At 37.5% G+C, this 18,424-nt stretch overlaps 1 protein-coding gene across 1 annotated transcript in view; it reads right to left on the bottom strand.

Moving 5' to 3' along the window:
- Window positions 1-355: 355 nt before the first annotated feature.
- LOC106073040 (Na(+)/citrate cotransporter-like) overlaps window positions 356-18,424 on the bottom strand; it is a 33,149-nt gene continuing 15,080 nt past the window's right edge. The window contains exons 4-15 of the mRNA XM_056006488.1: window positions 15,404-15,519; window positions 15,020-15,168; window positions 13,040-13,118; window positions 12,278-12,502; window positions 9,877-10,005; window positions 8,143-8,244; window positions 6,523-6,627; window positions 4,661-4,812; window positions 2,923-3,035; window positions 1,917-2,078; window positions 1,305-1,442; window positions 356-607 (exon numbers count right to left, since the gene is read on the bottom strand). Coding sequence (XP_055862463.1) covers window positions 458-607; window positions 1,305-1,442; window positions 1,917-2,078; window positions 2,923-3,035; window positions 4,661-4,812; window positions 6,523-6,627; window positions 8,143-8,244; window positions 9,877-10,005; window positions 12,278-12,502; window positions 13,040-13,118; window positions 15,020-15,168; window positions 15,404-15,519 — 1,620 coding nt within the window. The 3' untranslated portion in view covers window positions 356-457. The remainder of the gene's footprint in view (window positions 608-1,304; window positions 1,443-1,916; window positions 2,079-2,922; window positions 3,036-4,660; window positions 4,813-6,522; window positions 6,628-8,142; window positions 8,245-9,876; window positions 10,006-12,277; window positions 12,503-13,039; window positions 13,119-15,019; window positions 15,169-15,403; window positions 15,520-18,424) is intronic.

Genomic DNA, 18,424 nt, shown 5'->3' with positions numbered 1-18,424 from the left:
GAGAGAAAGAGTTAATGATTATACAAGCTCACTTGCACGACTCCTTGCAATATTTAAGCATGACAAGAGATTAGGGTGAGAAATAAATGGACAATTATCAGCTTCATTAAGGAGAAATTAATTTTTGTTACTGAAATTAAATTTTGTTACTTATACTTCTTTTGCATACCATAATTAAAGAATTTGAAATTGAATATACCATCTTATAAAAAATATATTCAAAAACATGTTTACCGCAAAGATAACATATTTCTTTGAGAAGAAAATCACGTTACACTTCTATTCTTTCTTCTGACAATAATGTTTTTAACGGTAGAAATCTACAATGTATCATAAAGAAAAAAACACAAAAACATTAAAAATAAATATTTGTTATTCAAAACAACTTAAACAATAAAATAACATCTGAAGATCTCTCACTATCTACATAGAGACAATCATAAACTCCAGCTAAACATTACGCTTTAGAAAGGAGAGAGCCGGATATCGTGTGGTTTATGAATCCTGGTGGGACGTTATCAAAGTCAAATATGGCGGTTCCGACTGTTCCGGTCAAGCCTATTAGGCAAGGTACAGCCAATATATTCAACACAAGACCAGCCAAGGCCTGGAGATGGAACAAGAAGAATAGTTAATAAATATCTTTATCTGTTTATCTAAGATACATGACAATAATTACACAATATTTAGTTGACATTATGTAACTATATGAAGCAAAACAGGGTTACATTACGTAAGACATTACAAGACTACATTAAACACAAAAGTTTTATTAAATTAAATTTTTAGTAGCATTTATTTATTTATCTTCTATGTTTTTGAAGTAACGTCTGTATTACATAAGATAAGATAAAAAGAAATAAATGCTACTAAAAATTTAATTTAATAAAACTTTTGTGTTTAATAGATTGTCATAACCCTGAAAGCGACTTTCTCTCCACTAGATTCTTTAAAATAATTAAGTCCCAATTTGAACCAAAATAAGACGAACTATAGTCAATTCCCAAATAGTATCATGCATGAGATTAGTTTCATTTTGATACCACGCAAGCTAAATGTAATACTAAATTACGTTTTTTGTTTATTTGTTGTTTTGTTTTTAAAAACAATTGGTGGCCCGCCAAATGTTTTCCTTTAAGTTTTTTGGCCCAACACCTTAAAAAAAGTGTGCCCATCACTGGTATAAAGGATTGGCCTCTTTAATCACACGATGAAATACAAAGAAAGGGAACAACTTCTAAATACAAAAAAAAAAAAAAATGCCACTGAGTTAGCACCTTGAACTTAATCTAATTATCACTTACCATATCCACAATTCTGATTCTTCCATAAGCGAAAACAATGGCGTTCGGGGGCGTGGCTACTGGCAGCATAAATGCAAAGGAACAGGCCAAGGCAGTGGGCAGCATGTAATAAAGGGGGTGAACTCCAGTCGTAAGTGCCTGCAGACAAATACATTAACTGTAAATAAAGACTGGCATTATATTACAAAGACCGCATCACAAATGAGCTGATGCGAAACCAGACCACAAAGGTAATTGACTCCCCCCCCCCCCCCCCACGATGACCCTGTAACCATGAAAAGCGCAAACTACTTATGCTCTATGACCTTATCACAGTTTCCTCAAGGCTTTCAAAATAACAGAGAGAAATAGAGAAAGACTGTGCTGTAACAGTCCAACCAACTAAAGGATAAATGAAGGAGAAGGTGAATGCTTGAAGAGCAAATCGTACTAGAATCATCAGAGAACATCCTCCTACTGACTATAGGTGATCCTAACCTTAATGAGGTCGGCAAACAACTAGGCTCACAGTGAAACTTAAATATACTAATGTTTTTCTTTTGTGCGGTAACGTAGGTAGGTAACGTAGGTATTTCATTTCCTATCTACGCCCCTGGCCTGCGGTGAACTCACCAGCTGTGACATGATGGGCATCAAGAGCGTGGCTATAGCCGTGTTGGACGTGACTTCGGTAGCCGCAGCTGTGATGTAGCAGATGATGAACAGGATGCCCCACTGGTTCCACTCACTGAAGAACTCCAGCTGGTGGCCAATCCAGCTAGACAGTCCGGATTTCTGAGGACGCAGTATTAGAGGAGCATGAGAGTGAACGACAAATAGCCGGACTGTAAACAAAGGAACAGAGACGTCACAGCCAATAAACGATATAAAGAAAGACTCAAAGAAAGACAGGAAGCAAGAAGCAAAGAAAGGCACAAAAAGAGATAGAAAGAGAGACAGAAAGTTACAAAGTTACACAATGGAAAGAGAAAGTGGTAGCAAAAGAACATTAATTGAATTCCATGTTTTTAAATGGACAGTCAAAAATTGAATCATTAAAATGTGACTGCTGACGGTAACTTTAGTGCAACAGAGAGAGAGAGAGAGGGAGGGAGAGAGGGAGATAGAAGGAAAGAGGGAGAGAGAGAGATAGGGGGAGAGAGAGAGGGAGAAAGAAAGAGAGAGAGTGAGAGGGAGACAGAGAGAGAGAGGGAGAGAGAAAGAGGAAGAGAGAGAGGGAGAGAGAGTTGAATGAGGGAGGGAGGGAGAAAGACGAAGGGAAGTAGAGAAAGAAAGAGTGAGTTTTAAAAAAGAAATTGAGAAATTATTGAGTAGAGAAAAAGGGCAGAAAGAGAAATGGAGAAATAGAGAAGAGAGAAGAGAACGAAAGAAAGAGTAAATGAAAGAGAGTGAGTTAAAGATAGAAAAAGAGATAAGGAGAGAGAGAGAGAGAGAGATTGAAAAATAAATTTAAAAAAAAAGACTAATCTTACAGACTAATACTTTAGGATTTAGAGAATTCAAAATGACCTAGAGTTCATAAAAAGTGCGTAGAGGCTGTAGAGAGAGAGATGGCATTTCTATCTGCATGTCTATTTGTGTACAGAGAGGACGATTCTACCTGTACGTCTATGATTACCTCACAGCCTTTAGACAAGGCGTAGCCTCCTCCCAGAAGTAAAAATAAGTGCCAAGGCATTTTCTCGTGTACCACCTTCCAGTTGAGCAGTGGTCTAATTTCTAATGGTCCAACTGAAAAAGAAAAATGTGGTCTAATTTCTAACGTTCTAATATTTAGATTGATATTAAAATAACATTTTTTTCAATTTAGACTCAGTGTAAATAGATAATAATAATAATAACAACAGCACTAACCTAAATATATTCGAACGCAATAATTTAAAACTAACTCTTAAAGCGATCCAATACTTTTAAATAACACTTCAAAGTTTCTAATACCTTCAAATAACGGCCTACTAGTTTTACCAAATTGCATTACTTCAGGAACAAAAGTCAGATTATTTGCAGACGATTGCATAATATATAGAACAATAAAAACAACACAAGACACAGATATTTTACAAAGAGAATTAGATGAATTACAGAAATGGGAATCCAATTGGAGCATGTCTTGCCACCCAGAAAAATGTCAGTTGTTAAGAGTAACAAAAAAACTAAAACAAATTAATTCCACTTATCTTATTCGTGGCAAACCAGTAACACAGACTAAAAACGCAAAATACCTAGGTGTTATAATAAATGAAAAACTGTCATGGAATCCACATATTGATGAAACTACAAAAAAATCAAACAAAGCATTAGGATTTATTAAAAGAAATTTCTATAAATCAAATAAGAACATAAAACTAAAATGTTATTTAACCTTGATTAGGCCAATAATAGAATATGCATCCTCCGTTTGGGACCCCTCAACTCAGAAAACATTAAGAAACTGGAACAGACACAAAATAGAGCAGTGAGATTCATAACAAACGAATATTCACATTTGACTAGAGTAACACCTTTAGTAAAATCACTAAATTTAGAAAGCCTTCAGGACAGAAGGCTCAAAAGTAAAGTAGCAATCATACATAAAACACTGAACCATAATCTTCAAATACAAAAACAAAATTTAATAAAATACTCTGAAAGACACAAAGATAAAGGCACATTCCTCGTCCCATATGCTAGGACAAATTTGTACAAATGCTCCTTCCCTAGTGCTATTAGAGCATGGAATGGGTTGCCTGAGCTTAGCCAGGAAAACCAGTGACTTGGCAGAGTTTAAGTCATTGGTTGATATGCATGACTAAATGCATGACGCGTAGGACGTAATCATCTTCTTTTTTTGAAGTAACGTCTGTATTATATAAGATAAGAAGATTCAAAGTATCCAATACATTTAAATGACACCTGAAACTATTTTATATTTTAAACTAAATCTAATACTCAATTTTCTATTGATTAAGACACTCCTAGACATTTTAGATGTAATCCTCAAGCTAGAAGGCAGATGATGAAAAGGTCATTTGTTTCTGTGACCCACAGGTTAACGAGGGTGTCACATAGCCAGCAGAACGACCAAACGCCTTTACTTGCCCCAACTAATGCCAGGGCAGCCAGGTACCCATTAGAGCTGTTTGCGCTCTAAAATATCCCGAAATCAAAAAATTCAAGTCTTCACCAGGATTTGAAGCTGGAACCTCTGGTTCGGAAGCAAAGCGCCTTACCACTCAGCCATAAAAGACATATAAAATACCTGAGACCTTTTTACTTGGTAAATAAGTACTTTGCCCTGCCCAACGTAAAAAAAAATAAAAATGGACGAATAAATCTCTATAGGGAATATAGATCATAACAAAAATAGATGTACTTACAGCGGGCTAATTGCTTGTCCACCTGCTTGATTTTCTCTCTCTCCCACTTCTGAGGATGTGCAGGGTCGGAGTAACTTTTTAAACAGGGCAGCGTTGAGGGCAGAGCAAACAGCAAGATAGAAACAAACATCGCTGGGGCACCATCTTTAACTCTGATAAGACGTGAGATGAAAAGGGCTCATTATTAATTGACTAATTGACCACAGAGTGTTGCATCAAGTGACAACACAACTAGCCATCGGCTACTTGTTTTTATAACATTATATCCAGGGGCGAGCTGGATATACGGGCATTCAGGCAAATGCCCGGTGGGCCGGTACCCAAATGGGCTGGTAGGGCCACGAAAGGGCCGCATGGATGCCACTATAGCACGCATCAGATTGTTAAAGTTTTTATAAAACTTTATAAAAGGGCCCTCTGAGCGTTGTGTTTCAAAAATATTTCACAGACTCTACTGTGTAACTCTATTTTAATCTAACACATTTTCCGAAATATTGTGATAGCTTACATCCGTTGACAGTGCTACTAGAAGGCTTCATCCTTTTAGGGCCTACACATTTAGCAAAAGCAACGTAATGCCTATTTTTCTATAAAGATTTAGCGTTCACTGTATGCATGCATATCGATACATTATCAAACTTAACATAATGACTTTGAGGACACGTAGACCTAGAACTGGATGCCCAACATATGATATACAAGTTATGGGCCGGATTGTATAGAAAAGCCTGGGCCGATTTTGACACTGAGTCCGCCCCTGATTACATCTTAAGGCGAAATACAATTTCCCTTACATTGACTCTATCCAGGCTCTCTGCAAACACTGCACCACCCGACACAACAACTCAAAGAAATTGACAACTCATTATCCAAATATGTTTTTAATGTAAAAAAAAAATCAACAGCTATTACTGTACAATTTGCAACACGTAAAACTGATTGTACAAAATTGTTTTGTAGCCCACCAGTAACGCAGACTAAAAACTCCTAATATCTAGGTGTAATAATAATTTTAAAGTCATGAGGGGACCAGGGGCGGACTGGTTATATGGACAACCAGGCGAATTCCTGGTGGGCCAGCACCAGATGGCCCGGTGGGGGTCATCGAACTTGCCACTTCGAATGCAAATTACTCTGGCTAGCAAAACGGGTTAGATAAGGTAGAAACACTAGCTCATATCCACGAAGGTGCAGAACCCTTTCAATTTCTCCAGAATATAGATTAAAAAGAGTGCCTTCAACTTTAGTAAAATCACTAAACTTAGAGACACTTCAGGACAGAAGAATAAAAAATAAAGTGACAATAATACATAAAACACTAAACCATAATTTACAAATCGAAACAAATAAAGTGAATTTCGTAATCCTTGTGCTAGTACAAATTCCCTAAAATTCTCCTTCTTCCCTTGTGCCATTAGAGAATGGAATGGGTTGCCTGAATCAGCCAGGAAAACCATTGATCACTGATTTAACATGCATGATTCACGAGTACACTAACACATGCAATACCTAGGACGTAATTATCTTCTCTTTTGAAGTAACGTCTGTAATCTATAAGATAAGTGTGAAGAAACAAGTTCCCTTTACGTTTAAAGTGTCTTTTAATTGTGTAACATTTCAACATAACATATATACACGGCAGACATTATATACAGATCTCATACTTCACTAGCTGACTTCCTCTCTTCTTGTTTACACTATCGTCACTTCCCCCAAGTCCCCTAACTCTCCGATACCCAACACTTGACCGTGTGTCACGGTTGACCACAAAGTAACCGTGACACAACAATAAGATATACCACAAACAAAGCCATATAGCTTGCTCTTTCTAGTATAAATAATGAAATATTATGTACACCTACTCGGTACCAAAGGCTGTCCCCCAGCCTGCCACACCTCCCAGGTCACGTGTTATCCATAAGACGATCAAAATAAAGAAGAGGATGATGATCATCAGTTGACCAAACCTGCAGGACAAAGAGATGGACACACATTTCAAAACTCTGTAAACTTAGTCTAACACTATCCTTAAGTCAGTTCAATAAAGCTATTCACTTAGGCTACAATCAGGGCCGGTCTTAGGCCACTGCAACCTATGCGGCCGCAGTGGGCCCCGCACTTTCATAGGCCCCGCGCTATGCGAATTCTAGGTGTAAATTATTCAATTAAACCATTTTAACTTATCATTAAAGGGTTCCTGGAATTCTCCTAAAAGTATAAAATATAAGAAAAAGTCATGAAAATCTCCTGAAATTATTGAAAGTGATTTTGTACTTAGTAAAGTATAAATAAAATGCAAAGACAAATTTCTTTTCTAAAACAAAATCTTAATTTTCACTTATTATCCTTATCACTACCCAAATTAGGCCCCGCGCAATCCATTTCGCATAGGGCCCCGCAACCTGTAGGACCGGCCCTGGCTACAATCATGACCCATTGTTGTTACCATTATGGCGACCCCCTACGCCTATCGCTAACAAGAAAAAAACATACTTATATAAAGAGTAGTTGTATCGATTAGTTAGGATCTGTCATGTAATTAAATTTGTAATAGATCTAACTAACAATAATAAATCGGTGCGATTAGAAATATTTTACCAATTGTATTTGTTTAGCTCAATTTCATGCTTTTAGCTTTCTCAATGCGCTATGATCCTATCATTTAGACCAGTTGGGAATGGTGTGGAGGTGAATCTTGGGTATCTGCGTGAATATTAGCGTGATCGCTTTTTTTAATGCATTTATTTTTTTAAAACGTTGAACGACCTGTATTCAAACTCTAGGGCTCAAGTCTCCTTAGGATGAAGTAGCCTCCACTATGCAACTGAAGTGCTCATGAAAATATAAGGTTTTATAATTATCTATTGTTGGTTTCAAACTGTAAAGCTTTCTCACTACAAAGTATAAAGGGGACTAATTCAACTTATTCCACCACATCAGTCAACTACAATTTCTTTCCGTTGTTTGATACCAAACAAAATAATTAATTAGGAAATAATGAATCAAATAATATTTTTTTTTATTGATTCTTGTTTTATCAGGTACAAGAAATAATTGTGCTAAAGTAGTTTGATCCGAGATTGGGTGTGGGAGAAATAAATTGTCAGAGTTGATATAAGATTTGTAAAAAAGGGTTATTAACGAAGGCTAACCATTTAGGCAAACTACTAACACTTCTTACTGAGCCATCCATTTAGACTGCCTAATTAGACTGCCACTAAAACTACTTACTGATGTTACCACTAAGATTACCTGTTTAGACTGCCACTAACACTACCTACCGATGTTACTGGACTTATTGCTAAGGCTAAATATTGAAGCAACCATTGAAAAATACTTGCTGAGGCTACCACTAAGACTACCTTAATCAATATTAAAAAACACAGACCCTCTTTACAACCCCTTTGGGATATATTACTATCTCATAACTATTGCCCGGAGTGAGAATCTAATCCGTTTGGGAATACAAGCCAGCGACTTACACCATAGGTCCAAGTTTGGTATACTCATCTCTAATCACATTCTTGATTCTCTCTGATCTGTGTGTGTCTTGTTTTCCACGCAGACAGCAACGACAGGCGCCTCTGTGGAGGGCAACAGAAAGTCCCGTGTAGCAGAAATCTAGCTCTTATAATTATAGACATTCAAATTGAATACATCAAGCTATATAGTGAACAGAATTATAAACTCTCTCTCTCTCTCTCTTTGCATCTTAGCGATTATCGATAAAGTCGAAAGTTCCTCTTTCATACCTTGTGGTCTATAGGGCAGGCGATGTAAAGGTCATCTGTTTCTGTGGTTAAGAGGGTGTCATGTGGTCAGCACAACGACCAACCGCCTTTATTTGTCCTCAACTAATGTCAGGTTGGGTGGACTCAGAGGCGCCTGAAGATTCCGGAATTTAAAAATCCCAGTCTTCACCAGGATTCGAACCCCAGACCCCGATTCAGAAATCAAGATCTTTACCGCTCAGCCACCGCGCCTCCGATTGAGTTGAAAGGAGTTTCTATTTCCCCCGATCACTATTCCCAAAGGAAGCTAGAAAAACAGAGCAGGTAGGATTAAATGATGAGCATTTGAAGCCCAAAGGAAGCTATAAAAACAGAGCAGGTAGGATTAAATGATGAGCATTTGAAGCCCAAAGGATGCTAGAAAAACAGAGCAGGTAGGATTAAATGATGAGCATTTGAAGCCCAAAGGAAGCTAGAAAAACAGAGCAGGTAGGATTAAATGATGAGCATTTGGAGCCCAAAGGAAGCTAGAAAAAACAGAGCAGGTAGGATTAAATGATGAGCATTTGAAGCCCAAAGGAAGCTAGAAAAACAGAGCAGGTAGGATTAAATGATGAGCATTTGGAGCCCAAAGGAAGCTAGAAAAACAGAGCAGGTAGGATTAAATGATGAGCATTTGGAGCCCAAAGGAAGCTAGAAAAACAGAGCAGGTAGGATTAAATGATGAGCACTTAAAGCCCAAAGGATGCTAGGAGAACAGAACAGTAAGGTAAGGTGTGAAGGCTGAGTGGTAAAGCGCTTGTCTCCCTAACTGAGAGATCCGGGGTTCGAATCTCAGAGAAGACTGGGTTTTTTTAATGTCGTGATTTTTAGGAATACCCTGGCTTCACGTAAATGGTTACCTGACTTTAGTTAGGAATGTAAAGGCGGTTGGACGTTGTGCTGGCTACAGGACATCCTTATTATCTGTTTACATTTTAAAACAGCTAAATCATGAAGCGATGCTGATATACACAATTTAATGACGAAAACATATTCTACGAATCCATAGAAGCAGATAACTTTTTACATCATCTGGCATAAAGATGGCAAGGTCTTAAAGAGGAAACTTTACTTTTTTTTTTTACTTTCAGCCAAGGGGAGGTATAGAACTCTTTAAGGGGAAGGGGGCGGCATTAATTTTGTTAAGGCCCAGCACTTACCACTAGACCATAGATGTTTACTTAGTATCAGTGGCGTCACTAGGCAGATGCGGGGGTGCAGACCGCACCCTAACCCTTGTGACGCCACTGCTTAGTATCACCATACTCTTTTTATAATCAGTATAATGGACTGTTAATTTGAAAATACCTCTCCTCCCCAACCCTACGTTATAATATAATTGAATGAACAGGTCAAAATGTTTCATACATAATCGTAGTTTGTTTTTTTTTGTTTTTTATTGTCACATAGAAACAGTAAAATTAAAAACTGCTAGAAACTGACCTGCACCGGAGGAAAGCGATTTGTAGCCAGCACCAGCAGACGATCAGAATCACAACAGACAATGGTATGCCAAAGGCCATCCAAGCACCAAATGTCACCGGATTTTTGACATGATATTTGGCGTATATCCTTTGAAATATGTACAGACACAGATTAGAATGACAGCGATACAGGAAAAAATGGTTAGGGTTGTATAGTTCAGCCTTTAAAAAAATGTTTATTCTCTCTCTTTATCTCTCACTCTCTTTATCTTTCTCTCTCTTTATTTCTCTCTTTATCTCTCTCTTGTCACCCCTTTCTCATTTTCTCATTCACTCTCTTTCTCTTTATCTCTCTCTTTATCTCTCCTTCTCTCTCTTTACCTCCTCTTTATCTCTTTATCTCTCTCTTGTCACCTCTTTCTCATTTTCTCTTTCACTCTCTTTATCTCTCTCTCTCTCTATCTTTATCTCTCATTATCTCTCTATCTCTCTCTTGTCACCCCTTTCTAATTTTCTCTTTCACTCTCTTTATCTCTCTCTCTCTTTATCTCTCCCTCTCTCTCTCTCTCTCTTAGCGTCCACGTCTTCTTTTTCTCCCTCTCTATATCTTCCATATTTCCTCCTTTCTCTCCTTTCTTCCTCCACTTTCTAGTTCTCTCTCTCTCTCTCTTTTTTTTACTTTCTCTTTTACCGTCTCCCTTCACCTTCTGTCTCTCTGTCATGGTGTGTGTGTGTGTTTCTATGGTGATAGTGAGAAGAATTTAGCGGCAGTGTTTCTCAAACCGCTTGCATCCCTACTTTTCTCAGAGCTTTGTGAAGCAATAGATTCAGACTACAAATGTCTCTTGTATCACACCAACGTTCGTTGGCTCTCCAGGGAGAAAGTGTTAAAGCGTGTCGTCCAACTCAAGGCTGAGCTGATTTCATTCTTGGAGGCTGAAAAAAAAATACTTTGGATTTTCTATTCATGACGAGATCTAGTGGGTTAAGGTCTTCATTTAATTTAAGTCTTCAAGGACCATCGAAACCATCATCACTGCATCCTCAAAACTGAAGTCATTTGGTGAAAAATTACCTTTGTGGCAAAGTAAGATCTTGAAAGGAGTCTTCAACTGCTTTCCTACTTACAATGAATGTGCTTCAAATAAAGAAATCCCCCCCCCCCGAAATTCTGGACACTTTGACACACCTGCAGTCAACATTGCAGGAACCATTTCCAACAGTTGGAAGTAATAACTATGGATGGGTCAGCTATCTATTTGGAAACAATGAAGCTACAAACCTTACAACTGAAGAAGCAGAGCAGCTCATTGATTTAAAAAACGATGCAGTTCTTAAGTCAAGTTTTGCCGAGAAAAGCCAGGATGTGTTTTGGATTTCAATCAACAAGTTATATCCTGCTATCAGTTTAAAAGCAATCAAAAAGGATGAAACAACTGTTGCTCTTCATAGTGTGCCGCGAAATCTTTTTAGTTTTTTACTGTGCCGCCAGACAAACAAGTTTGAGAAACACTGAGTTAGCGATTGGTTGCTGGCTATGCAGATGTGAATGATGCAATATAAGCGGCACTGTCGTAAGCTGTCTTGTGTAAACCAGACGACTCTAGAATGCCAGAGTGAAAAGACGTGTTTTTGTAGTGAGTTAATTTTTTTTGAATTATTGCTTAAGTCTACTACATTTCATTTCATCGCAAGTTAAATGTGTCTATATTGTAATAAAAGTTCTATTTAGTATTTTTCACAAAGACGTCATTCAAGTTATTTCAAGATTTACAAGTTAAATTTAGTTGTCAGCAACACGCCCTCTTCCTTTCTCACTGGTTCATTCTTTCTGTATATCCTTCTCTTTTTTTTTTATACCTCCGTCTCTGCCTCTCTTCTTTTTTGTCGCCCCTTTCCCCCCTCCCTTTCTCTCTCTCTCTCTCTCTCTCTCTCTCTCTCTCTCATGAAGTATTGTAAATATTTCTCTGTGCACAACAAGGTTGCTAAGTAAAGTTCACTATTTAGACAATTTTTTTTACCATGAAATATAAAAGATTCTTAGTTCACTATTTAGACAATTTTTTTACCATGAAATATAAAAGATTCTTAGTTCACTATTTAGATAATTTTATTTTTACCATGAAATATAAAAGATTCTTAGTTCACTATTTAGACAATTTTATTTTTACCATGAAATATAAAAGATTCTTAGTTCACTATTTAGACAATTTTTTAACATGAAATATAAAAGATTCTTAGTTCACTATTTAGACATTTTTTTTACCATGAAATATAAAAGATTCTTAGTTCACTATTTAGACAATTTTTTTTTACCATGAAATATAAAAGATTCTTAGTTCACTATTTAGACAGATAATTTCATTTCACTAAACTTTAATTGCAATTATGCATTTGTCTTTGTTTTTTTTTTGGCTTACTGATCAGCGTGTGCTTTTAAAGCCAAGTTAGGGCCAGTTCCTGTTAGAGTCGCTATTCCACCAGAATTGGCAGCATAGCAGATGCTCAGTGACATCCCTTTGCAGAGCTGCTTGAAGTGAGGGTCTTCGTCTTCGGTTTCATTGTAACTGTCTGCTTCACCCTCAGCTGTTTCTTGTGTAGGTTGCTTCTCTTGGGCATTGTTGCCAACTTTGCCGTTTTCTGCACTATCAATTTAATTTAGATATTTTATTGATCTAACGAAGAAGCGTGTTTTAAATATTTTGAAATGTTGCAAAACATTCGTTATTTAATAAAAAAACAATCTAACAAGCAAAATAAAAACAAATACTTACAAAATAAAAGCTTATTTAAGAGGGAAACCCCCAGATATAGCTCTCAATCCTGTAATATTTATTTGCTTCTTTCGATATTAGACAAAATTAATTAATCGCCACTATTTAATTAAATAATTTTTTTTAATGATTCGTGTTTAATTAGGAACAATGAATAATTTGAGTGAGTGGATATAAGCCTTGTAAAAATTACATGTGGCCAGCACAACGACCAACTGCCTTTACTTTCCCCAACTAAAAGCAGGTACCAAGAGTTGGGTGGACTCAGGGACTCCCTAGAAATCCCAAAGTTCAACATCCCAGTCTTCACCGAGATTCGAACCCAGGACCCCAAAGCTAAACAAAGCCGAAACAAATATTAAAAAAAAACAACTAAAGTAACAAAAAGATAAAAGAAGCTACACTTACACCACGGCTGTTTCTGACTGTTTCTCTTTGTCCTCCTTGCTAGGAGAGACCTTCATCTCTAGAGCGTTCACCTCGTCAACTTCCACAAACGAAATAAGACAAGAAAAAAAATATTGTATTGAGTCTCAACACACGATGATATGCGTTGTTTTAACTATCACTTAGTTACAAGAGGCGTTTAAACGAGACCAAGCGTTAAAGAAGTCCTGAACACTGACCTGCAACGTCACAACCTGTGGGCAGTCTAAAGCAATAGATCGTTGCCATGCCACAGGTCTGTAAGACGCGGCAACGAGCAAGTGGTTCAAACTGCCCACATGTTGTGACGTTGCAAATCAATGTTGAGGGCGTCTAATAACGAATGGTCTCGGTTTAAACAAGTCACGTCAGTGAATAGAGAAACATTATGGGTGTGTGTGTGTGTATGTGTGACTGTTTGTGTGGCTAAGAGAATGAATTAGAACTTACCAAACCGCATTATAATTTAGATATATTTGGTGAATGGACCTCATTCACCAATCGTAAACAAACAACATTTAGTCACGTGATCTTATTGATAAAACAATGGAAAAAACTGTCACGTGACAACCATCATGAATTAAACATGAGATCGTAAATTATATAGAAGATATAGGGCGCCACGTGGCTAAATGTTGTTTGTTTACGATTGGTGAATGAGGTCCATTGTTAAAACTCACTCATTTGTCTGTTAGCTAACTCTTCAATGCAATGAAATTGAAATGCATTTCTAAACAGAAGAGTATTTCTGTAACACGGTGTGTTTTGAAATGTATTTTTAGAATGGTTGAAGACTGTAAGCAGACCTTATTTTGTTTACATCATGTATATCAACTCTTAAAGGGAAACTCCGATGGTTTTGACAATTTTTGATATACTATGTGTTTTGTTTTACGAATAATGAATATATTATTATTTTGTTTTTATTTGCTATAATAACTTAGTAATTGATATTTGTAAAAATGTTTTACATATTTCGGATGTTCTTTCAGAGTTGAAGATAATTACTTCCTAGTCCAAACCTCCCGCAGGACGACGGGGGATGGGAGCGGGCAGGGTTTGAACCCGGGACCATCGATAAATCTGAACGACAGTCCAGCGTGCAAACCGCACGACCAGGCAGACATCCTGACGTAATTTTCCTGCGCATCCAAAACGGTCTGACTTTCACCGGGTTTCTATGTGATGTCACACATGCCTATTAATTTAATCTATCGACTTACTGTATAACGGAAAACCATACAGTAACGTTTACATTCTCGTAAAAGAAATATATCTTCCTCTATGCAGTTAGATCTAGATCTTGAAAGTAAAAACAAAAAGCGTGTTAAAGGAGATTTACATGCTTGACTGACCACGGCAGTGTGCATCTTCTCGCCTGACCACTCAACACACAACAAACACTATCGCTTGGATGTCTAGTCATGACTGACTACACGTAGTCTAGACTAGCCTTACACTGGCCAGTCAGACCTGCGATCTATTTACTTCTTGGGACAGGGAGGGGCTTAGATGAAAATGTTACTTTTTTTCTCGAGTTGGTTGTCCTAATGATTTAAAATCTATCTATCTATATATATAACTGTACCATAGCGCTTGACTAACAGCCTAACAGCTACTGTAAGAATGAAGCGATACGATTGGTCAAATCTAGTTTCCCTTTCAGTAGTGTTGAGGGAAGGGACGTATGCCTAACCTAAAAACAAAATCTCAAAGAACACCGTTTTTTTTTTGGAAATATCAAGAATTTACTGACTAATTTATTAATATAAATGTTTCTAAGCATTTAAATAAAAAAGGGTAAAATGTTTACTATTACAAACTTTTTACGCAGAATTTAAATATGTCAATAACTCAAATTTGAAAAACCATCGGAGTTTCCCTTTAAAGATTCTTGAGTTTTTTCCTTTTTTTGAAATTATTTTTTAAGGTACTTAATAGCTATTTATTTAGAGTTCTCACCCTTCTCTACTCTATTCCCCAGTCTTGTGCTAGTTCCTTTTAACTGAACCAAGATGGCCTCGGCTATTGGAATCATCATGGCAGTTGTGGCAGTGTTGGAGATCCACATGGACAAAAACCAAGTGGCTAGCATCATACCCAACATCAACCTGCGGACGATACAGCCTTGAGGTAAGGGTTTCAGTTAATACCAGCGAGATTCAGGGAACATTCTCGTTAGGTCTACATTCAGTGCAAGGCTTTAATTTGATCCGAGAATGGGAAGTGAGTGAGAGAAAGACGTGTTCAATATTCCACACAGACAGATGGAATGAATAAATAAAAACCTTTGAAATAAATATTCTCAAAGTCGCCACATTGTCACATCAAGAGAAATGCGCTTACCATCTTGGTTCAGACCCAGCCATCAGCAGTATCTTGATGGCCACTCTCCTGTGCAGCTCCCAGTACTCTATAGCGATAGCCATCATCAGGCCACCAATGAACACCATGTTGACATCCTGCGAGGAGAGGTATCAGCTTTATTCTAGAGCAGGGGTTCTCAACCTGCGGGTCGCGACCCCCATTGGGGGGTCGATTGACGCTTTGCCAGGGGTCGCCTAAGACCGTCGAAAATATGGATTGTTATTGTCTATTCTTCTAATGCTGTGTGGGTGGGGGTCGCGGCAGAGTGGGGGGTTATAATAAGGGGCCGCCGAGCAAAAAAAGGTTGAGAACCGCTGTTCTAGAGACACTCTACAGACGCCAAGACAGTCCTCCGAATAGACATGTGTGGGTATTCCTCTCTAGACCCTTAAAACGCTTTGCCAAAGCCACACGTGGTGTAGCCTATGTGTCGGGGTTAATTTTAGTTGTACAGACAATAAGAAACATGCAGGGCCGCCGCGAGGGTTGTGGCCGCCTGCGTGCAAAATTTAAAAAAATTCTAGAAAAAAAAGTATTACGACCTAGTTTGTACCAAAAGCGCCAATTGATTTAAATCCATTTTTGTATATATTTTTTGTAGACCCTTTGTGTGTGTGTGTTTCAAATAAACTTTTGTGTAGCCTTTAAAAGCGATACATTGCCGTTATTAATTCGTTCTGTAAAGGACTGCTAAGGCTGCTTTTCAAAATCATGCATTCCTTAATGTGTTGCTTCTCTTGTTTTCTTTTTAAGACCAATTTTTAAACAAATGTTCTTTCTGCCTTATGTTCGTGTCTTTCAGAATTATCTTAGCCTAATCTAGGATCAAATTGTCCCTAATCATTTACTCTTTTTCTTGTACCTGTAATGCCGTCTTTATTTAGTTATTCTTAAAACAACCGATATGGGCAATTAAATGCAAAATAAAATGACTCGAAAACACAAAAGCCTTTGACGGTGAACCATTTTCAACGTTTCGTAAACTTTCATAATAATTATCGCGATTGTATTTTGGAGAGATTGCATTGTATCCACAATCATCTGACATACGCGGAATCGGAGGTGCCGACAAATTTATGCAACACACTTCCAGCACAAAATGAAGCACTGAGTATTTTTCTTGAGTTGATATAATATAAATAATCCGAACTGCAAGTCACTTTTACAATGACATGATACACATTTAGGCAGTAATTCTCAAACATTTCCGGATGGCCACTACCTACATGACAAAATTTTCGTTCGAGCCCCCTTAGAAGCTGGGGACCTAGAGGAGCGATGTAGGCTCCCACAGTGAGGTCGGTGAGTTTTTCTAAAAACGTAATGAAAGAGATAAGAAAATTAGTCATTATTATAGCTCAGTATATTAAGTTTTATTTGTTTCATTTATAGTAATTTAACACTATGTTTAGAATCAAAATTTACATAAAGAAATTTCACTAAAACTATTTTTAAGCGTTTACAACGTTGTCTCGTAATATGAAAAAAAATATATATGAAAAGGCAAATATTAATGTGTTTTCTTTTAGAATGCACTATTCATCATAGACAAAGGTAGGAAATATTTATTAAGGGGCTGGACTTCAAGCCACACCTCTATACGAGTAACCGGGTGTCATAGATATGTGTGTGTGTGTGTGAGCAAAGTGAATTATTTTGAATGGTGTTTTCGCGGCTCACCGACAGACTTGATAGAGTACAGAAAAATGGTAGGAATAGTATAACTTGTAAGGCGACCCGATACCCGTAGGTCTGGGACAGACACAGAAGATTTAGTAGCGTTAGTTTACGCGTGGATTAGGGTCTCATAGAGTAAAGTTTTGAAACAGTTGGAACACAGGGCCATGTAGTGTTAGCAGGGGCGTGTGTGGTGAGCTAGACGTTTTCTGGTGAACGCTGAGACTGGCTCGCGATCTTGGCTCCAAGAGGTGTGAGTTGTTTGCCAGGAAAAACATGTAGGAATTATTTTATTATATTAATTATAGCATTAGATGTTATCTGATTATGAATAAAGAAGGATTGTGCTTCAGCTAGTTGTTAGCGATTTTTTGTTTATTTGTTTATTTAGTGTTAGGGTTAGGGTCAGTGACAGTCAGAGTCACATTCAGAGTCAAAGACAGTCAAAGTCCGTGAAGTCCTAGTTGGTAGATGGCAATCTTGAGTATGTGACAGTCTAAGCGTTGAGAGACTGAATTAGATGTTAGCGACAGTGACGAAGACCAGTTAGCAATGAGCGACATGCAGTGATTGGCATCAGATGACATGGACAGCGGTACTGAACTCTAATGCAGTCTGCGGCGCTATGTCCAGTGCATGGGGGAGGGAGTAGCCGTTGTGGTCTAAATGGCATGGGTGACTAATTGCTGGTTTGTTGATTATGTCTTTATTGTTTATCTGTATTATCTTAACAAATACCAGAGTTTTATTCGTATGTAGGATTGAAGCCACATGTTTTATGTTATTTTTATTTTTTAATAATCTATGTCTACAGTTATCAATTCATTCATCGATCAATTATTACATTTGTTACATGATTTTAAAGCGGCCATCGATGCCCTAATTGGAATATTAAATAATGGTTTTAATTAGAGAGTTTGAGTTTATGAGTATTCATTGTGTGGTCATTGATGTTGTGACATTGTTGCCATTGGTTACATTTATACACATTCAATGCACTCTAATAATTATACAGACAAAGTAATTACTCGCACCAAGAGTGAGAATCATCACTAGACGAAGGGAGCCAATGTAATAGTACTGGTACTATACATTGATACATACTAAAATGAAGTAAAATGAGGTAGAGACGAGTGGGGCAGCGGGTAATAAGTTTGTTAATTTGAAAAAAAAAAAAACAAATCTCAATTAAGGGGCTGGACTACAAGCTACACCTCTACACGGTTGACGAGTTTGTTTACTTAAGGATAAGTCTCGATTAGGAAGATTAGAACATGCATCCACATGAGTGCCCTTTTGCTACACAAACCTCGAGTCTGTCCC

Source organism: Biomphalaria glabrata, chromosome 12, assembly GCF_947242115.1.
Source record: "Biomphalaria glabrata chromosome 12, xgBioGlab47.1, whole genome shotgun sequence".
Lineage (NCBI taxonomy): Eukaryota > Metazoa > Mollusca > Gastropoda > Planorbidae > Biomphalaria > Biomphalaria glabrata.
Note: the sequence above shows the minus strand (reverse complement) of the source record. Positions and strands in the feature narration are given on the sequence as shown.